Source organism: Malaya genurostris, chromosome 3 (assembly GCF_030247185.1).
Source record: "Malaya genurostris strain Urasoe2022 chromosome 3, Malgen_1.1, whole genome shotgun sequence".
Classification (NCBI taxonomy): Eukaryota; Metazoa; Arthropoda; class Insecta; order Diptera; family Culicidae; genus Malaya; species Malaya genurostris.
The window spans coordinates 272,838,286-272,861,814 of NC_080572.1; the positions used below are offsets into that span (position 1 = coordinate 272,838,286).

General features: G+C 36.9%; 1 protein-coding gene across 14 annotated transcripts in view; it reads left to right on the forward strand.

The window, feature by feature from the left end:
• The window catches only part of LOC131437298 (serine/threonine-protein kinase mig-15), a 172,675-nt gene that overhangs the window by 128,092 nt on the left and 21,054 nt on the right, over positions 1–23,529 (forward strand). For 4 of the 14 annotated variants that reach the window (XM_058606554.1, XM_058606552.1, XM_058606553.1 and 1 more), the window contains 6 exons: positions 736–972; positions 2,307–2,327; positions 7,585–7,949; positions 13,593–13,794; positions 14,159–14,197; positions 20,191–21,108. In XM_058606554.1, coding sequence (XP_058462537.1) covers positions 736–972; positions 2,307–2,327; positions 7,585–7,949; positions 13,593–13,794; positions 14,159–14,197; positions 20,191–21,108 — 1,782 coding nt within the window. The remainder of the gene's footprint in view (positions 1–735; positions 973–2,306; positions 2,328–7,584; positions 7,950–13,592; positions 13,795–14,158; positions 14,198–20,190; positions 21,109–23,529) is intronic. The other 10 variants (XM_058606555.1, XM_058606566.1, XM_058606563.1 and 7 more) reach the window with 8 other exon arrangements.

Sequence of the window (23,529 nt, forward strand, 5' to 3'; positions counted from 1 at the left end):
TTTTCTTACACTAATTATGCGAATAACATTTTATATACACCCAAACAGTTATTTTTACTTATCTAACATATTATGCTTTATTATATGAAAAATGTTAATCAATGAATAATGCAAGGAATGTTATATACGGTTTTTATCAAAGCAAGTAGACTACAAGTCTGGATATGTAAAGGCAATTTAAAACCACATTAAGAGGTTTAAATACACTTCAGTGTCCTATTAGCCTATAGCCAAAATACTTGACCTATTTGGATGACTTTTAATTTTGTTTGCGTTTCAAATGAGTGATTAAATACAAACCAATTTGCACCCTCTCGTTCTGCTACTAACGCAGTAGGCGATAGCACCGAGTCGACGCCGTTCGATTGGTCAAATGACATCATAGATTCACAGGAAGGCATGAGATAGGAACTTGTGACCACCCATTTATCTCACCTTCTGACGATCAAGTGCAATGGAGACTCTGCTCCATTAAAAACAATCATTTGTCAGTGGTATGCTGAGTTTAAACATGCTGACGTACTGACATTGAACCACCAACATACATAAAATTTGTCCTCTGTATAGATAACACTATTTTATCTATTGTATCGAAACACAGCCAGGATTCGGATTTGCTGTGTTAGAAACCAATTATCTGCATTTTACTTTACGTCAGAACGACTAAACTACTAAAAATATATTACAAATTATAGCTCACATAACAACGAAACTAAACCACCCATCTTATTCCAGCGGGACGAGCGGAGTAAAGCGCAACCGGTGGAAGAACCGGGACCTCCCTCGCGGCCAATTCTACCTCAGCGTTTGATAGTGGTCCCGGACCCACCAGCCAATGCAAATGCTAACCGGCCACTGCCACCGACGCCACGATCCAGCAGCGGATCGTCTTCACAACCCCAGCAGCCATCATCACAGCAACAGACGCCTCAGCAACCGCCACGCAACTCCCAGAACATTTTCAAACCAATGGTAAGTCCGTCCGTTTCCTTTCCTGGCACGTTGAGCTCTTCCCCCCGAAAAACGTCCCACTCATTCAGGCCAAAACTGTTCAAAATTGCGCTATATTATGTCTAATGCTTTATATCTTATTACTTGGAATTCGCGAAAACAAACTACTTATTGTTGAGCCCCGCCTTTTTTTAGACCATTATGCAAAGATCATATTTGCTAGAGCGTTTTGTTCTTCGTCTGCTCGTTGTTTAGTTCCTGCTATGTCGTCATTTCAATTCGATGGCGCGAAAGCCTTGCGATATATCGATGTTTACACTGTTAATGTGTTTTGTCTAGACCAATAGCGTTTCTAAAATTTTCTACTATTTTTCAACCTATCGCTTAAATTCCTATGTAAACAGTAGTAGATTTTTATTTTTCTTAATTACAAAACTCCGATGGTAATTATATACTTTGATTTACAACAGAATACAGTCCCATCATCACAGAAAAGCGCTAATGTTCCCCATTACTTCAATGAACTTTAAATGACGCACATTTGCCAAAACTATAAGCACACGCAAAGAATGTCGATAGCATCGTTTTTTTTTTCTTCAAATACAAACAATCTGCCCTGATAACTAAACACTCAATGAAAAGCACTGGTTAACACTAGCACTGAATGGCTCTTCACTCTAATACGCATAACAAAGTGCAAAGATTGTTGTATTTGAACCTCCCAGGATCCCCTTCAAGAAAATTAAGTAGTTTTGTTTTCGAACTTCGTCCATGAAACAGTAAAAATTGGTTTCGGTGAAAAATTTGTTTCTTTTTCTCTTTCTTTTTTATGTATCTTTCGTGTTCGGTAATTTCACTGTACAAATGTAAAAAAAAATACAAAACTGGAACACGGTGAATTTGGTAAATGTGATGATGATGAAACCTCAACCAACCTCAATTCGGCAAAACTTGGGACACACGCTGCCGCTACAAACAAAATCACACGCAAAATGTTTGAAAATACACCTTTGTTATCTACTACTACTACTACTACTACTACCACTATTGCTATCACTACTACAACTTCTACCACCGCCATCTGTTATTTCACTTGCTATTTTATGAAAACTTGAATCTATGTTGATTTTTGGATCGGGATCCCATATTATGGATGAATGAATTTTGTTGATTTGCTGTACATAAATCAATGTCTGTGAAAAACAAAAAAAAATGACCGGACGCTGTCCACACATACTCACCGACTCATGTTCACACCGTCGAATGTGAACGTGTTGGTATGTGTCGAATGGTCAATCTGCTACCACTGCTACTTCTGTCACTACACACACGCAAAAAATAAATAAATACGGCAGCTGCCGCCACGGCGACCCGAGGTAAGCTATTGTTTTTCACTATTTCAACTACCGCCATTTCTGTCATTCACTGTTTAATCATTGTCTATCTCTAGTATATGCTATCCGCTATCCGGTTATCGTTGTATTTGCCCATCTAGTTTATCATGTTTTTCGCCGAATCGTTGCATTTGCTCATTTGTTTTGAACTTGTGTTTTGAAAACGTTGTCCACCTCCCTCCCGTATTGTGTGTTTGTCACGCTTGATAGCGATCTGAATTCTCTAAATGGTTCGTGCTGGTTGCCCCAGTGGGGTTTGGACAAATTACTGGCCCCAACGGTGTAATGGGTTAAGGAGCTAGAGTGTGCATGAAAAAAAATCCTGGTTTAAAAAGGGGTTCGTTTTCGATTACGGAAACTTGATTTGCCTATCCATAAAGAATGTCCTATTCATCACTAGACTCACTTACTTGGAATATAATCTGAAAATTGCGATATCTTGTGTCCCGGAGAAACACTAAAAAATCGAACCCATAGAAAACTCCTAATTTCTTTTAACTTTCCGAGAAATGTTCTAGTGTTTGAAGCTCCAGTATTTGAAGTTCCAATGTTGCTACATTAAAGTACCAAGTACCATTTTTTTATGTCAGATGTCTTATTAATGCATGAAACATCGAAATTTCGTATCATTAAAAAAACTGGTTTTATTTTTTGGAAAAAAATCGGCTCTGGGACTGGAATTATGAAAGTTTGAAAATATTGCCGATTTTAAAACTTTGATGCCCGGTGGGTTTCTTACCCATGGTCCGATATGGTTTAAATTTGGCATATGGATACTAAAGCTTTTGGGCATTACCGATTTGAGAAAGTCAGAGATGACGTTTTTTGACAATCTACCGCATGCACAAGTTGCTTGCCACATAATAAAATCATGGCATATGAATTCCTCTTTGTTAGAATATATCTTCAAAATTAAGGATCAAATATTTCTATTATGATCCATTAATTTGCAACTGTATTAAACGAGTAATTACGCGTGAAATATCCAGGAAAGAGTTTCGTTGACATTCTAATTTTCAAATAAAGGGTGATTTTTTGAGAGGTAATTTGATTTTCCAAAAAAAAAACAAAGAAATTGATAAAATGATTATGGCTGGTCTTCACTCCCGATGTGGTATTTTTGCTTGTTGACGTATTCATTCAACCAGAAATGAGTTTCGTCGCTGAACACAATTTTTCGATAAAAAAGTGGATCTACCTCTAACTTGGCCCGCGTCCATTCATGATTAAATTATAGACCAAACGACGATTCATGATTGAATTATAGGCCAAATCGAGCAAGTTTGTAAATGACACATGACACGATTCTGGTGTGATCTGTCAAAAAAATACCAGCAAAAAAATAACCCTTTGAAATGCAAATATTTACATTTAGTTTAGAATGGCTCACAGTCTGAATTTAACAGTTATTTTTCCTTGGAATACTCCACTTCATCTCTTGGACATTCTGTTCGTCAATTTCAGAGAATATTTCAAATTCCACCATAACTTTATCTCTAGTTATAACTGTATAGGTTTTTTTGCGCTTTGTTGAAACTATTAATAATGTTATTTTTTTCACCCCGACTTCAACCAATAATTTCATAAAACGCTTTTTTTTCAGTCAGTAAATCTTGTATAGATTCAAGCCTTTGTGAACTTTGATGATTGTTAGAATTGGATTTTGCTGGTACTTTTATTTACACAGACCCATCCTTAATGAAAACTCGTGTTAATTGTCCTCAGTTTAAAATCGCATGCCAAATCGATGTATTTCTAGCGAACTATCCGGCGAATCCGCGAGGTCTGAGTTTACTCAAATTGTCATGAATACCTTCCAATTCAGTTGCCATTCATTCGTTAGTACTTCCGAACAATAGTTCTCCACTCACGGAAACGTTTGAGGACACCGCGCGCGGGTGTTTTGGCGATCTTGAACATAATCACGTTCAAATTTTCATGGTAGATGTCCAGAAGAACAGACTGGGAACTAAGTATTAATATTACGATATACCACCTATCAGAATCAGAATAAATTAGTTCAAATGACACGTTCCCCTGTTTATTTGGGAATTTTTGCCTTGTCATGGCTTCTCATCATTTTCCTGATGGGAAGAGAAGGATAAGATTAAATTAGATTTAGAGATTTTATGAGAAAGAGATTTTATAAGAGATTTTAGAGAGACACTATACTGCGTTCTCGGAAGAATGTAGAACGATTCACAATATTTATGAGCAAAAGTATATTCGGTACTCCATAAGGGATGCCTTGCAATCCGCTTAAACTTGTAAGGTCAATACAGTAAAGATTCATTCACTTCAAAAAGAACGATAAACCTCTCTGACTGCAGCTTTCTACCACATTGGGTGAGATAGAATATCCATCAATTTTAGTTCACCATACACAGATTCAACCATGTCTGGAGAACTAAAAACGTAGGTGTCAATGCGGGACGAAAGCCATAAATTGAGCGTCGCAGTTCACGCAAATTTACGTGTAAGAATATTGTGTGATTTTAAAATTTCATGACATGAAAGTCGTTGAAATAAAAAAAAAACTGATAGCTGAAATAAAAAACCGCGATACATCTGCTTGTTTGGTAAATGGTGCATTAAGTCATTAAAAATGAAATTTTACCATTTCGTGAAGGCGCTACCTAAGTTTTAGTCGACGATGTCTCACATGTCTTCTTCAACCACTTGCTCCGGGTAAGACGCTTTTTCGAGCCGCTCCCATTATGGAGAACAGATTTCCCTGTCGGCATACGGCCAACCCTTTTGAGTTGAATAGCCAATGTGCTCTGAAACCCTTCCCAATGTCGCAGGGAAGAAAGTATCGAAGTTCTGTTAGAAGAATTACCACATAGTGGGGTCTCAACTGACTTCACCTACCTAAACTTTGGGCAGATCAATTGTGACGTATATACTGTATTAACTTATGAATAAATAAATGACTTGAACTCTTCATTTTTCATTTTTAAAATTGACTGTAAATTAAATGTGTCAATCTTTGTTCCTCTACCAATTTCTAAAACTGCACAAAAAACAAACATACAATGTATAACAAATATTCTTCAGAGACCTGTGCAAAGCGCATTAAGGGGTTTTTAGTTCATTTGTGTCATTTTCCTTAGCGTTTCGTCTTCGACCCATCAGTGCATTAAGAGTTTCAATTAAACTGCCTTTCCCACCTTGCAGTTTTACAAAAAAAAACGCTAAGTAGATGCCCGGGTTGATGGTTCAATACATTGGGCGCTGGTCTTTCAAGCCAGTTGTCGTATGTTTGAGTCCCGATTTGGAAGGATTCTTAGTGTCAATACGATTGTAGTACTAGATTCTGTACGCAAAGAATCGGCAGCAGCGAAGTCTGTTGAAATAGAAAGGCCAAATTCCCCAAAAGCAATGTAATGCCATGGCTTTGCGTTCTTTGATGCCAAGTTGACTCTATTTGAGTATCGACTTTTAGACGTTTGTCTTTTCATTGATGTCTCGGACATAAACGAGTGGAGACTTACTGGTGGCCTACAGATTGTGAACATTCAATTTTCCCTACAAAAAATCACAGAATTTCGATAACAAATGATGTCATAATGGTAATAACCAAATCATGTATATAATAAGGCTGAAAAGTCATCACTTATGATTGAACACTCAACTAAAATTTCCTCAATTCAAATTAAATTCATAGTACAATGAACAATTCATCACAAAAACAAAAAAAAATGTGTGTGATTCGTTACATTTACACATGTAACTGATTTATGCAATTACACAGAATACGTTCAATTTTCTTTACCTTTCGTCTTCCACTAACCAGTGCATTAGCAGTTTCAACTACGATTCCACTTCTTAGAAGTATAACTTGAATCACTAAGCAGAGGCAAAGTTTATCCAATTCTAGTACAGACTTTAAGAATGTTACGCCGAAGTACAATGGAATAGATGGATTTATATTTTCATGCACACTCGACTTTAACCCTTAGATAAGTACTATCAGACCTTTACACCACTCCAGTATTTGCTATGAAAATAAACAGATATTTAAATTATGATTGTTATTTAGTAGTTTAAAATCTTGATATATTGTTTCGAAAACAAATATCCCTAGAGCAACGACAATAATCACAGTTTCACTTCTCAAAATACTATCAATTCCCTTGATTATATTCGAGTTTCATTGTACTCTCCGTTTGCAATCATAATTTCACGCTCTAGATATATTCAGAGCATGCCTATCTTTGTTCCCGTTTCCCTTTATGCTACTTCACCTGTTCATAATAATTCCCACCGTATAACGAACCAATCAGTGATTCATCGCTCGGCTCTATTTGTCACCCAATGAACAATTTGCATTCCCTCTGCTCATCGTCACTATCGGATTTAACACAATCGATTGGGAGGCTTAACGCAGTCTATCAACGGGCGAGAGAAGGGATGACATTTTGGTACACTTTTTCCTTCAAGAATTGTATCTTGAACAGGAGAGGATGTAAATTCCGCCCTTCGGTTTGGTTAACAAATTTTGGCTTATTCCTGTTCGATAAATTGCACGATGAACCAGAAAAACGAGAGAGCATCCCTATACTTGATTTAGTTTCACCATCGGAATTTCAATTTGTCTCCTCAACTGTAATAATTTGATTTTTCACCATCTGCTTTTTCACCTATTTTTCACCTGGAGTCTTCCAAACTAAACGAACCGATCTTTCCATCATTTACCAAGAATGGCCTCTCATCCGTTGCTTGCCCAAATCGTTGTTTCGATCGCTTCAAATAATTTGAATTGCAGTAACTTTCAGATTTTGTTTACCCTCGAAATGCGAATTTCCCGCTTTATTATTTTGATTAATGCTTCTTATGATGAATATTTCAGTGTTACGTAGCTTAAAAAATCAGTACCATCAGCCCACCAATCGTAACGGCTTTCGTGGAATAACAGCTTGTTTGAAAATTTCTATTTTATTTTTTTAACGCGTGCTTGTTGTTCTATCAAAACTATCCAATGAATAAAACCCTTTCAATCAGTCAACCTAACATAAAATAAAGGCTGAAATTAAAACTGTAATCTCGTCGCAGAAGATTCACTGTTTTCCTAATCGGTTCACTTTTGTCCGCCCACGACACTCGCCCCTCGTCCCGTTCAACGTTCAACGATCACCACCAACCCTGTTCACGCAATACTGAAAACACACAAACCACAAACCCACCCTACCCTGCCCCCCATCACAAACGCGATTCTCCAACTCCTACCCACGCATAGGACTTGGACATGTTAGCCGCACAACTAAATGAATTGGGCGTCTCCCAACAGTCACAGCAAGCACAGCCGGAAGCTCCACCACGGAACAATCGGCAGCAGCAGCAACAGCAGCAGTCCAGCAGCAGCAGTAGTAGTGTCGGCGGTGGTAAACCGGTCGTGACCGCCGTCGCCGCCAACGGCAACAACAATGGCACCAGTGGCGGCGGTGGTATTGGCAATAATAACAACAACAATCACCACCACGCTCAACCAATCAATCCGCTGGATCCCATCGAAAGCTCCGACTCGGACTCGGAACCGGAGGAACCGAACGATCGGGCACGTAACGACGGCACGCTGCTGGCCAGCGATCCGCCGAAACCACTGTAAGTACCCTGCATCCAGATGCCGAGTGTAACCCTGAAGAAAGGGCGCACCGGTCGTTTCTGTTACACATACACATTCATACAGCTCATAGATCACCATAGTTGTGCTAGTTTTTAGGTAGCTGCTGCGGTGAGATTGGATACGGTGTCTCATGAATACTCTGAAAAGTCAATTGAAAGATTTTTGTTTTCGTACAAAAAATTTTCGTAAATGCTTAGAAATGAACTTTTATAACGCCGAAAGAAAATGTTTCCGAAAGAGACAATATTTCTGCGTATGACAATAATACAGTGAGTTAGTTTTAATTTTGGTCAGTATCTAACGAGGGAAACAGATTGAAGAAATGACATGCGAATATTATGTCTTCATACTATGTTATGAAAACCGCGAAAATGTTACCGCAGAGACGGGATTCGAACTCTTAACTAGCTCCTAACCGAGGAAATTGTTTTACCAATTAAACTACGCAACACATGGAGAGATAGCCTAATTGATTAGAAGAACCAAGCATGCCTCGCTTTATTTGGCCACCCCAGCACTCAATTATAATCCTATCCCTATGGAAACACAGCCGACAGAAATACAAAACACACCGCGTCACAAGTCAATATCTTCACTTTCTGCTTTGCCGCCAGACACTGATTCGCAATTTTTCTGTTTATTTTGCTGCCATGTTACCTATGGGGTACATCAGCGTCATAATCTATTTGATGATCTCAGCTGATATGTGATCTCGAACACAATATATTGAAGATAAGTTAACCCTTCGATTGACTTTTGTAATGAATGTAAAGTTTACGGCAGTAAAGTTGAATGTAAAGTTTACGGCAGTAGAGTGATCGTCAGTGTGTGTCACATTCGGTTTCGAATAAATTGAATGAAGTTTTACTGCACTGGTGTCAGGTCATACCGAAACATTGATTGTTTGTCACTGTTTTATTGTTGTTTATTTCAATGTTGGAGAAATTTAAGGCCATCGTCCAAGTACCATGCGCGCGGGTGGTTTTAGGAAATTTTCGATGGAAATTTTGAAAAATTTGACAAAACCAAAAACATACAGACCTTTGAAATACTTTTATCTATCTACAGGGCATTTTCACCCTGAAAATTCGGAGGATTTTCCGAGTCTTATCAAAAATAGCACTGAAAAAATGAGCTTTTTTTGTAATTTTTCACAATTGTTTGAAAAAATAATTCGATGGAATGATTTTTTTTTTCAAAAAAACCTTATGCTGGCAACAAGGATTACATTCGGAAACATTTTTGGAAAACCTTTTCACGCTTTTCATGGAAAATCAACGAATTTCATATAACCGATTTCGTGGAAATTTTTGAAATTCGTGGATTTTCTATGAAAAGCGTGAAAAGGTTTTCCAAAAATGTGTCCGAATGTAATCTTTGTATCCATCATAAGGTTTATTTGAAAAAAAAATTTATGTCATCGCATTATTTTTCCAGATAATTGTGAAAGATCACAAAAACACTCATTTTTCAGATCTATTTTTGATAAGACTCGAAAAATCCTCCGAATTTTCCAGCCATTTTCACCCTGTAGATAGATAAAAGTATTTCAAAGGTCTGTATGTTTTTGGTTTTGTCAAATTTTTCAAAATTTCCATCGAAAATTTCCTAAAACCACCCTCGCGCATGGTGCTTGGACGATGGCCTTAAAGATTATGATTGAGCAATGCTCGCAACTGTACACAGAAACCCTCGCTATCGTGAAACAACCAAAATATTAGTCGTTTTTTTCTGAATTTGATTGGTAAAAATTAGGTACAACTAATCGATTGTTTTTTTTTCAAACTGTCATTTTTGTTTTTCGATCAACAGAAGTGATGGCAAAATTTTTGGTTGAAAAAAAGATGCTGTCAGTTAGTCAAGACACACACCTTTCAATTTCAATAAAGATTTTAGTTACAACAACCGACCTTGTTTTTGATTTAACAGTTATGTGAGTTGAAAAACAAATCGGTTTTAGTTGTTTTAGATATTACAATAAAATATTCTTTATTGATATACGTTTTTATTTTTTTAAATGAAAATTCGATATGTTAAGATATATAAAAATATATGTAATATTTCATATAAATAATATATTATATTATTAGGTGTACAACTTTGCTTCCGCCGTTTTTTTTTTCAAAATTTGAAGTTTTATTGCGAAAAAGTTCTTACAGATGTATTATTCAAAGTATTGTCCGTCGCTAGCGACAACATTCTCCCATCTTTCCGGAAATTTTCGGATCCCGGCTCGAAAAAAGAAGTCCTTTTTTGACGCTATCCATGAAGCAATCCATTTTTCCAACTCTTCGAAGGATTGAAAATGTTGATCTGCCAGGCCGTGTGCCATCGAACGGAATAGGTGGAAGTCAGAAGGGGCGACATCTGGGGAATACGGCGGGTGGGGCAAGACTTCCCATTTCAGCGTTTCCAGGTACTTTTTGACCACTTTTGCGACGTGATGCCGAGCATTGTCGTGTTGGATGATGACTTTGCCATGTCGCTCTTGATACTGCGGCCGCTTTTCTTTTAGCGCGCGACTAAGGCGCATCAGTTGCGTTCGGTAGCGATCTCCTGTGATGGTTTCACCCGGTTTTAAGAGCTCGTAGTAAATTGTTATTCATCTTTGAAGGTTTTTTCTCTTCCACCATCATGTTTGTCTTCGACATCGAAATTACCATTTTTAAAACGTTGAAACCACACCCGACACGTTCTTTTATTCAGAGCAGCATCACCGTAAGTTTCTGAAAGCATTCGATGCGCTTCAGTTGCATTTTTTTTCGACTTGTAACAGAAAAGTAAAACTTCCCGCAAATGGCGAGAATTGGGCACATAAACAGACATTTTCGAGCGTGAATAATACGAAAACAAGAACAACTGTCACTGAAACGGCGATGACAATTCGTTAGGCACTGTACACACTCACTTGAAAGGCATTATCATCTTTGTATTTTAACCAGCCTCAACCGGTACAGCCACCTATCGGAAAACGGCGGAAGCAAAGTTGTACACCTGATATGACGTTATAAATAAAAGTTAAAGTTGTTGTAGTTCTGCGCGTAGTGCTTCTACGCACTGAAACCGGCGGTCATGTACAGAAGTAACGCATCCAATTAATTGATTTCTATGATTGGTAACTGATTTGAGAAAAAACTAGTATATCAATTCAAAGTCTAATGAGGTTCTATGTTCCTAAAATTTATTTTTAATTTTTAGTTTTCGGTAAAGGATCACACTCATATCCTATCAAGCCAAGTATTATTTTTAATGAAGCTGAAAATGATATTACCTTCCATCTAGCGGTATGATAAAACCTTTCTAAGCCCTTACTTTATATTAAATGAATTATTCACTGAAACCATTTTTATTTTTTGTTTTTAATATACTGTCTTTTAGTAGTGCTGGTGCCAACGAAACTTTCTAATTGTGACCACTATATTACTTACGAACAAAAAGGCGAACTGAATGCACTGATTTTTATTATTCGAGCCATTGCAACTTACAGTTTCAACAGATGATATGAATGAATATTAAACATTTTCAATTTAATCACTTTGTTCAATTTTTGTACATGACTTAAAGATAACATGATGCTTATTCATCAACATGCATTTCACGATGGAGAACCAAGTTGATTGTAAGACCAAAATTCAAACGCATACAATTCACTGGGTTCTAGTTCTGGTTAAACACGTTTTGTTAATTGCAATATCTCTAACGGCTATCAATTTTGTGCATAGCACTTTTATATCAATCGTTTCTTCTTGTAACATCAGAGCAGTAAAAGTGTAGATAATTTATCATCACATTAATATTCTGACAACTAGTGTTATGATAAACATTAATTTACTATCGTTCAAAACTTACTCTTCACGAGTTTCACAAACTTATAATAAGCGAATTTCGTTTGCATGAAAATGTTTAAGAAACGCGTTTGACTAAAGTAATGGTTGATTTTCCATTTGTTTTGCTTTGGGCTGTTTCTGACATAAGGCAGCATTAATAACAATATATTTTTCAACTACCTCAATATGTGCAAATCAAATAGCAAATTGGTTGAATCAACTAATTATTAGTTAAAACAACAACTGCAAAAATCAAAAATTGTGAGATCGTAATTTTTTGATTGGAGGATTTTCCGTGTAAGAATATGTACGTGGTTAATTAGTCTCTCAATACGCGCAGAACCAATGGTTTTGCCTTACTGGAAACACATTCAAAGTTTCATTCAATTTGAAGCAAGTCGATCTTGATTTTGCTATCTTTACTATTATTAATTTCTGCAAATGAATACTCGAATACTCCATACGTAATCATCAATCAAATTTGGTTTCTCACTAAGATGATATGTGAGCCCATTATGTTGATGAGAAAATTGGTGTACCCAAAGAGAACCCGCAGTAGTTGGCAGATTGGCAAAATTTTTGCAAATCTTCATTTCTGCTATTTCATTCTTTCAGTGTTTTTCCAGTCATTTTTTCGTTAAAAACCCATTTTCGTGCTTTAGGCGCACATTACCGTTTTCAACATCAACCAAATTGCGTTTTCCGTCAAGACGTCAGATTAGACATTGCGCTTCGGCGCAATTAAGAAAAGTGTTTCGCAAATAGCGTTAACTTTACGTCGCTTAGCGGTTCAAATTGAACTGCCGAGTTTTGCATTAAGCTAATTCAATTTGAACTGCTCTGCACTGACGAGTCTAAGACGAAACGTAAAGGAATGTTGAAATCGGTAATATGCGCCTACAGCACATAAATGGGGTTTTAACCAAAACCCCTAAATTACAAAATGTTGTTCGAATTTGTATTATGCAAAACATTTAATTTTTTTTTTTATATGAGAGCCCTGCAAAAAAAAACCTCAAAAATTAGTGTTTTTATCATTCGTTAGACCCTACTCCCCCCAAATCATCAAGCGCTGATAATATATGAATTTAGTGCAATTCGATTTAATCGTCGTAAAGAAACAAAAATATTTATAATAGTATTTTTCCGTCTTGCTAAGTTTTCAAGAACTACGATTAAGTGATACAAAAATTTTACAATGTATTATTTCTTGAAAATCTTCGAAAGGCTACATAAACATATTTGAATGATCAGAATACCATAATACAATGTTTACGGAAAATCTTTCAGAAAAAAGTCTGTATTCGTGAGACATTGTGTAAGTATCGAACCGTGTTGATGTAACTAGAGCCGGATTTACCACTGTAGGGGCCGGGTGTTTCATATTCCCTGAATAGAAAGTAATCAAACAATAATTCCCATTCGTAAATTTCGCATGTCCATGTCCCGCAAACCCGGCTCTGGTCGTAACAACAAAAATAGCTGTTTTAATTTGCATATGTCTTGAAACATCATATTCTTAACGAACATAAACCTCATTCGATACATCGTCATCACTAACCATTCCATCTTTTTGTGTCTACATTTTCCTGCTCTTTTACTGTTTTTTGTTTGTTTGACTTAACATGTGTCGCTACACGTTCTATTTTTTCTGTAACCCGTCACTTTTTTATCGTTTACGAACAAAACCTTCACCCTACGTGCACCTATTCGTTCGGTTTCGTTTCTGTTTTTCTTCTTCGTCTTTTGTTTCGTCCTTTTTTGTTTTTGTTTTTTGGTTTCCATTATGTTCAGTCCCGAATTCTCCTATAGGCCTGGTGGACTGGGAGTGCTGGCCGAGTCGGATCCAGTTTCGACGACCACCCCCGGGGGTAGCAACAATAGCGTACTCTCGCCCCCCGGCAGTGGTAGCGGCGGAGGTGGACCCCCCAATCGACCACTTCCGCCGACACCGGATGACGACGATACCCAGGGCGATCGGACGCTGATCAAGAGGGTAAGTTCTTCATCATTCCTTTGTCCAGTCATGGCGTACGAACCGAACAGGGACCGTGACCATTGTTGCCAACTCATTCGTGTTTGTTTTGATAGTTATTATATTATTACGTTTTTCTTTATTCTCTAGTTCCAGTTAGTATCCGTTCTTGAGTTTCACTCATATTTGTTATCTCCGTGCTTTCATTTTCTTACATTTTCCACACACACACAATCAATCAATAAAACAAAAGACAACATACTCACCAGATTATGCCCACTACCACAACAACCCTCGTTCCGAACGCTGTTGGCGAGTCTTTAAAAGTGGATTTTCTCTGTTTCTCTCTCTCTTTTCTTTTCTCTTAAATTTCTCTTCTTCCCAGATTTTTAATGTAAAGTGGAAAAATTCCGAGACTCGAAACGTAATAAACCAATGTTTCTTACCATCATTTCTTACTATTTAGACCCTGGTTCGAAAGCTCGTGAAAAAAAAACAGTTTTGCTAAGTTTCTCCCGTTTTATCAACTTCCTCTCACTCTATAGCATACCTATACACATTTGTAAAAAAAAAAAGACAATGCCGTATTTATTTGAATGATAAGTTTCCGTTACAGTTCTATTCTACAATTTGATTTTTCCATTGTTTTTCCCTATTCTGGTTGATTATGTTATTGGAAAGTAATTTTTTTGGAATGCCGTATTCTTTCTGTTAAATATGCCCCCGTTCACACCCAACCCTTTTTAAGTAGCTAGAATTTGAGGTTAGGGTTCATGGTATAAGAAAACCTTTTCCCGGTAAACGAGTCTCTGCATCGTTTATACGACCGATTGGACTTTAGTATAATTGTACTTATTCAAATGTGAAGTTATGTTGTGTTGAGTATTGATTGGAAAACGGCTCCCGGGCCTAGAGCAATGACAATGTTTGTGATTTTCCTTTTAAGTTCCTAAATTTCTTCAAGTGGGATACCAATTTTGACTTATTTAATTGCGGAACTTTTTTGTTCTCATTCAGGAGTTAGCCAAATTTTGTGCTTGGGCATAAACCGTTTTTAACAATATTTTCGTTTCATCTTTGACTCATCAGTGCATAGCAGTTGAAATTAAATTGCTTAATGCAAAACTCGGTAGTTCAATTTGACAGTAAGCAGACGTTAAGTTTCTGCTATTTGCAGAACTCTTTTGTATTGCATCGAAATGGACTGACGTGCCGAACGAAAACGTGGATTCGACTGTGTCTGAAATTGCTGTGCAGTAACTTAAATAAATTAACCAAAGTACTTTAAGTCTGTTTAAGTTGACTTACTATTTGAAGTTTTGTTAACTTTCACTTTTGAGCAAGATAGAAAATAGCACATCCCCGTTTGTACACAGTGTACATGCACGGTGCTTAGTTAAACCATGTTGGTTTTTAGTGATTCCTCTAGAAATAACGATTTTTTTTCTCCAAAATTTACATTTTCTACTTTTGAAATTTGGCTCAAATTTTGCATACGAGCAATACTTCATCAGTTCACCATTTTGACTCTAGCCTTACTGAGGAGGGTCTAAGTAAAAATTCCGTGGACATTTTTTAAAAACATTTTTCCCAAAAAACGGTTGATCAGATTTATTTGGTGTCTTCATCAATGCTTTATATTATTGGGGCTGCATGATATTAATGGTCGGGTAAGCAATTTTTAAAACCCGAACCGTACCCGATCGAAAATAAAAAACTTTTACCCGTACCCGACCCGAACCCCAGGATAATTTTTCTTCCAAACCCGAACTTGACCCGATTCAAAAAATTAAAATCTTCACACGTACCCGACCCGAACCCGAAAAAAGTCCCGAAACCTGACGAAATTTTTTAGCCCGAACCCGCTGAAAATAAAAAAAAATGGCTCCCGTACCCGACCCGAGCCCGACCAAAACAATACGACGGATATTGGTCGGGTGCAAACACCCGAAACCCGACCATCTCTACTGTATTAGTACCCAACGGTTATTGGTCGGGTTTGGGTACAGAAAAAGATATGTTTTTGTCGGGGTCGGGTGCCGATTTTTTTCATTTTCAACGGGTACGGGTCGGGTTCGTGTTAAAAAATTTTCCGGGTTCGGGTCGGATACGGGTAAAGATTTTTATTTTTTAATCGAGTTCGGGTTCGGAAGAAAAATTAATCTCGGGTTCGGGTCGGGTAAAAGTTTTTTATTTTCGATCGGGTATTGGATTCGGGTTTGAAAAAAACTTGCTCGACTCCCCTTCTCTATAATGTATGAAGAAAATATATACTGTAAAAAAATACGGTTGTATTTTTATTTTATTTCATTCATAATGAATTTTTTTTAAATCGATTATCTAAAAAAATGTATTTTTGTTTTTTTTTCATATGCTGATAATCGATAAAGTTTTAAACTCTAAATTAAGATTACTTAATCTAATGGACAAAAATTAACTTTTGAAAATAGCTGCATTGTTGCACTTGTTGAAACATGTTTAAAATAATTTTTGACCCAATTTTACGAAACTTCGCCAAAATTTCAAATTAAAAAAATGCTAATCGAGATTTAGCTAATTGTTACCATTCTGAACATACAGCTGTTTCAAAAATGAAAACTTTGTTTTTTTTTCTGCAATTTCCGTAATTTCTGTAATATTCCGGGTTTTAATAAACCAGAAGAAGCTAGAAAAACGTCAAGTTTTATGCAAAAGTGCTGAAGACTAGCATATTTTACTGATTTCGTATTCTAATAAAAGTAATTTTCAATGACTAAATTTAGACGAAAATTAGAAAATCGAGATCCTTGTCCAGTCAACGACTAGAGCGGAACAGTTGTTTCAAATTGTGTTCTTTCTTTTATTTACCCTTTCAGTCACTTTCGGTTTTCAGTGAAAACCGTATACTGTGCAGTGTCGATGTTCAACCGAAGCTTCGAGAATCGATAATGACAGAGAACCGTGCTGATTCACAATGATTTGTACCTGCTGGTGCTCGTATCTATAGTACTTTTGGTTTTCAAAAAGGTTCTGGGGTGTAATTTCTTCGATTTATCATATTTTAGACACTTTTCATAACCAGCGTCACAGATTTTAATTATAACGATGAAAGAATGAGAACTGAAATCCGATTGAATCTCCCTGCAGACGTTATTTTGGTTCGTCTTGTCGTTGGGGAACGAGTGACGTTAACATTGGTACTCGAAACGAAAATGCTTCGTCTGCGATGATTTACGAAGAAGATGGTAGAAAAACGAATATAAGGCTGTTGGATTGGATGCTTTCGTTAAGAATGCGTGACAAATTTATGCTCTGTAACAGACTATTACTGTTTTGTCCATTATTTCTCCTACTTGTCCTAGAGTGCAATAAACTTCTTCTTTCATTATCAGTTACAAAATATCATAAAATGAAAACAATCGAAAATATCTTTCATGAGATAATTGATTTTGAGGTTTATTTTCGAAATAAAATAAAAATTCAGCAGTTTTTGAAAAATGGTATCTCGTGTATTTTAGTGTCGTTTTAATTAGCACCATTTTTTATTTAAAAACTACGTAATTTCATAAAATTGGATGACAAATGATTGAGAAGAAATATTTCAAAGGATTCATCGATTTTCAATAATCCACATATATTTAAAAGACTAAAAATTTGTTGTTCGTTATTTCAACATTTTGTCCTAGAGTGCAATGAATTTGTAACCGATGTCAAAAACGATGTAATATATCAAAAAATGAAAACGTCAAAAATACATTTTTCGAGATATTGGATTCATAAGTTTAATTTAGACAAAGGAATTAGGAGAAATTTTTTAATAGTGTATTCTTTCATTATATAGCCCCAACATGAACCTGAACATAACCGAAGATACCAAATCAATCGGACGAACCGTTTTTTGGACATTTATTTTTGCAAATACCCAAGGACTTTTTTCCTTGGCCCTTCTAAAAAAATGACCTTTGCACAGTGGGTCGAAAGTTAAATTTAACGTTCTTAATTCATAACACGCTAAAAACCAGATTTGAGAGGTACACTATCTTCAGCAAAGTTTCTCAGAATGATATGCGCCATCATTTGAATCATCTCCCTAAAAGTGAGATAAAAATATTTATTTTGCTCAGGATCAACATAGGGGCTAAGTAACTTCGACAAAGTTGTGCAGAAAGTCGTTTTAAATAAATTGGCAACAAGTGAAATTCCCGTAACACGAGTAGAAATCATGATATAATGTATTATCTGAACAGGATCTCATAAAACCAGTTTTTGTAAGAAAACTCATATATTTTAAATTTTTATGAGTTCTTCATGATATAACAAGTTTTTCATCATTAAAAACTACACAACTTTCTCAAATATAGTATGCCGCTATCATTTCAGTCTAATGAAATAGAGTCATTTTTCATTTTTTGTCGATTGTTGTGCGGTTTCGACCTCATATTCATAGATCCACACCTCATCACCAGTTCTGATGCATTCGATGAATGTGGGGTCACTATCTGCGTTGGAAATCATCTCTTTGGCCACATCAACACGACGCTGTTTTTGAATGAAATTCAGCATTTTTGGCACCACAGCAATCTCTCTAATCGGTACAGAACGATTTTGCAACACGATTTGCTTCGCCGATTCAATGTTTTCTTCAGTGACAGATGTTGTTTGGCGGTCAGGGATCTCATCATGATCCAAGCTTGTACGACCACCTTTGAAGCGTTTATACCACTCGTATGCCTGTGTTTTTCCTAGACACGATTCACCAAAGGCCTATTCTAACATTTTCAACGTTTCGGAACACTTAAATCCATTTGCAACACAAAATTTGATGCACGCACGTTGTTCTAAATTTTCATCCATTATAAAAATCGCCACACGAAAAATTTTCAACTTCTTTGTATAGACGCCAAACAAAAACTAATCGTACGATATGCGTCAAAATTTGACAGAATGTGTATAAAAGTGTTGCCAACGTTGAGAGAATAAAAGTTTACCGATTGGACAAGCGCGGGAATTTTAAAATGAAAATTTCGGTTCTTTTTTTGTCATAAGGTACTTCAGTGACGGAAATAGTACTTTTTGCAAATTTGTTAAAAATGACTTTCTGCACAACTTTGTCGAAGTTACTTAGCCCCTATCTTTACCCTGAACTAAAGTAATACTAATATCTTACATTCAAGGAGATTAATCACATCAATAACGTTTTTAAAAGGTGACGCCTATCATTCTGAGCAACTTTACTGAAGAAACTGTACCTCTAAAGCGATGTTTTAACGTGTTATCAATTAATAGCGTAAAATTGAACTTTTGACCCACTGTGCTATGGTCAAAATTGGGTGCTGATGTTGTAAATTGGTCTCTTTGCTATGAAGACTGCTTATTCAAAAATTAAATCAAATAAAAAAATACGAAAATAAATCGAACGTCGAATTTAAATTGAATAGCTCCTTTGTCTCTTGGTTTCCCTAAATCTCCGGGGTGGCTCAAATGGCATAGCAGCTCCACAGATCGGAGTTGTAGTTTATTTTTCATTGTTTCATTCCATTATTGTTTTCAATGGAAATTTGACGACAATTTTCTAATCGTATGTCTGCTTCTTTTTGCCGGTTGAAGTAAAAACTACACGTACAAGCCAGTAACAAAAGATGGTTCACAACATAACGTCACATTTGAAACTTTCACATTTCATTACTCGAATTCTGCTCTCTCGAACTACCCAAAATTTTCCTAATAACCTTACTGATGAAGCTAATGAAGTACTTACCTTGAGAACGGGTCTCGTGTAAAAAGTGCCAATACTTTCTGTAATACAACTGAATAATATAACAAAATGGAGCAATCACATTCACATGTTCTTGTTAATTAAGCCTTGTTTAATCGTTGCATTGGCGAATTTAAATAAATTAGTTTTCATTCCGCGAAAAAAAACTGTTACTTACACATAATATTGCCTTTATATCTGTCAGTTCATATACCGTTCGGAGAAGGGTATCTGCTACAAAAAAAAAAACGATGCGCACGCATAGATGCAAATGGTGGAATGCCTGTGTACAAAACCGAAGCGAAACTTACGTAAATGTCTTTTCAGATCTGTGCACAAGTACAACTGTATGGTACAAATGGTAGTGGTTTGTAAGATTTTCGTGTTTGTTTTGCGATAATATGTTCGTTCATTGTTAACGCAGCTAGTGCTTGCCTTGTTGAAGAAGTATTCAATTTGCCTGGCTGTAGTCTGGTAGTCTCATCCACCCCACAAAGCGCACAGTGCATTCACCCCCTTTCGAAAGTCATCCTCCAAATAATTCAACTCCCACATCGGATGATTCACTCTTGTGTCCCACTCGTGGAGTTCCTTTCTTTCAGTTTACAAAAAAAAACCAATCCGATTCGAAAATGAAACGCTATAAAAACCAATCACTTCTGAACCCCGCCTAATCTAAACAGAACTATGACAATAAATCGAGTTCGTCCGTGGGAACAACGACGTCATCCACATCAACGGGATCCACTCCGTCCGAAAGTGAGGAAGCCGTCCTGCTGAGAGATTGGGATTTCGAACGATTTTTCCCGTCCAATGAACGCCCGAAGCCGCAGCAACGTCACTCCATGTCGGATAAATCGTCCTCATCGTCACCGGCTGATTCCAGCAGTCGACTAAATGGATTGGACAAGTTCCGCAAGGAACGAGAAAACAGTAAAGTCTCGAATCTGGCCTTTGCTGAGAAAAGAAAAGTCGAAGAGATGAACAACAAAATTAGGCTCGAAGAACGCGTTAAAAGTGAAATCTTTGCCCGGCAGTACCACAAACAACTGTCACCAGGGAAAGCTGGTCCGGCTTCGTCTTCATCGTCCAAACAGCAACAACAGCATCCACAACAACAGTTCCTTAAACAATCATCTCATAAGCGCCAGGACTCCGACTCCAAGCTCTCGCTCAATTTTGTACGTGGCTTCCGCCGAGAAAACTCTGATTTCTTTCCACTTTCCAAACGTCACTCGGCTATCCTGGGGGAGCAGATTACCCCCGGCAGTGGCGGAAATGGCAAGCAAATGTCCAGCAGTGTCATCCAGCAGCAGCAACGTTCAAGTGCCATATTTTCTCGAAATCGAACGAAGGGGGAACCAATCCTTACGGATTTCACCGTTACCAAACGTGGCGATGGAGAAGACATGAGATCACAAACACCACCAAGGGCCACGGGTTCTAGTGCTGCCCAGCAATCTAGCCCTGGTCAAGCAGTAATGCGACAAGCTACTCCGCAAGCTCGAAATTTGGATTTCCGGCGACCTCGTCGGGAGAAAACCGAATCGGTGATCTTTGTGCGCAATTCACCAACTCGACAACAACTGGTCGACAGTCAGGTAAACTCCCACAGATTGCCTCTTGCTCACACAATCAATCAATCAATCAATCCATTTGTCTAAATCAAACCGATCCTTCGATTGAAATGAATGTACTCGCGTGCCAAAGACCAATCATGACTTAATGACGAAGTTCCTTGCTCCTCACGACCCATGGCTAATGTTTTGTTTGACGCTATTCCCCTCCCCTCGCGGCCCCAACGTAAAAGATCTAGAAACTCAATGGTTGTGAAGAGATGGCTTCTGCTAGCCTTGCTTTTCTACGGACAGTTGCCTTTTGCCTAACGGTCATTTCATTGTTCATACCCAATCATGTGTAGCTAACGAGTAGAAGATACAACCTTAAATGTAACTTCATAATACCATCCCATCGGAACAGATTCGGATTTTCATAGCTCCCGTGTATCATAGAGAAGCTGACGGAAATTAAATTTAGTGGAATTTCAAGCATGAGTATAAATAAATTGCGTTTTGAGTTAATTGTATCGTGAATCTACAACAAATTGTTATTGGAATAAAACTTTAATCAAAAAATCAATAATCGAAACTATCTTGAATCGAATTCAAAGTAATCTTTGAGACAATAATTGAAGCAAAACTGAAAAAACTCCGCTTGAAATTTCTTTTCATGTACCAGTAGTACCAGGACGGATAATTCATGATTGAACTTTATCTCAGCTTGAATCCCTGTGCCCTTCGACTGTGTGTGCTCATCGACTGCATTAAATTTGAATCTAATAAATCCACTCCACAATCAATCGCTAGTGTCATGTATGCTTTCCTAGTGTATGTCGCCATGTTTGTGTTTTTCTGTTGTATGCGTATGTATTTGTTACTAAAAAAAATCTCAGTGTATCTAGTGCTTAATTAAATGTCAGGTTTTAATCCACGGTTTACTGATGCATTACGCATTGGAGATGGGGGGAATAAATTATTGAATGGTAATTAGGGTCACTTCTGTGACAGGTCTAGAAGATTAGTGACTGTACTGTTATATTTAATTTGGGCACAAATTTGGAAACGTGGCACAGCTAATGGTCTCTAAACGCTTTTGCTACAAAGGTTCTCCACGACTTATCGTGTATGATCTATTTTTTAACATAATTTGCCTGTCATATTTCGGCAGGATTCTTTCTTCAAAAAGCGCATCCGAATCACCCCTCAGAAACCGTTTGGTCGTGGGTCATTCCACCGAATCATGAAGTCATAATCGGTTAAAAACGGTTCAAAAATCCAAAACCTTGAAAACCATAATGCTTTGATGTATCATTCGGAGAAATTATTTCATCATGCAAAACGGCTTCGACGCATATTGCTTCGATTCGTGTGCTCTCCGACATCGCTGCCGCTTGATCGGACCTAACTAAAGGATACAAACCGGGCTTTGAATAGACTGGGCGATAACAAGTTTATATGTTATAGGTCGTGATGAATTTCTACGGTTTTTGGCTCTTGCTATCCGTGAAATAATCACCGTCTTCATTCGAAGATTTCAGACTAAGGACAGAACAACAATTTCTATCAATAATGTACAATTTAAACAATTTATTAATATTAGTTGGTTTGACCTACAGTTGCCATAACTAAGTTCAGTTTTTGCACTTACCTGAGTGGAAATATATATATTGGAGAAGCCAAATGAATGAGAAATTCACAGAAAAGATGATTTTTTGGAATTCCTGTCTCTAGCGTATCTTTTTCCAAAAAATCATCTTTTCTGTGAGTTTCTCATTCAATTGGTTTTTCCAATATATGTTTCCACTCAGTTATTGCAAAAACTACTATTTCATAGTGCCTGTTGTACCCACCATTATTGACTGCAGCATTTTGACTCTTATTTAGATCATAAAATTGTAAAGGTAAATTTCTTTGAAATGTTATAATGTTAAATTTTATGGTATTCTCTTTGTTACAAAGCAGTAGATAAAAGGTGAAATCAAATACATGTTAAATATTTATTTCCTTTTCAAAATCGATCTAGTGAAAATTGGAAAGTCGTATTATTTCTTTAATATATGAGTTATTTAGAAAACGTCACATGAAGTTTTTTTTTGCAAACGATTATGGTTCCCAAAAATTAACGATCGAACATCCATTTTTAGTATTCTCGCAACAGTTTCAAACAACTTTTTTTTGGGTGTTTTAAAACTTCTTTAACAAAGGATTATTTAAGTAAAATAAGAATTCAAACACATACTGATAAGGCGATTGTACCAGAGTTGACATATTAAAGGGTGATTTTCAAAAGGATTAGGATTTGATTGTAAAAAGAAAACACAAAAATATTGATGAAATCATCATTGGAATCGATAGAACGATAGGTCCAATTTTGGCACACTCTCTTCAATATATCGGCCGGTATTTCACGAACAAAACGTTTCAATATTGGCTTCCAGTGCATCAATCGTTGCTGGTTTATCC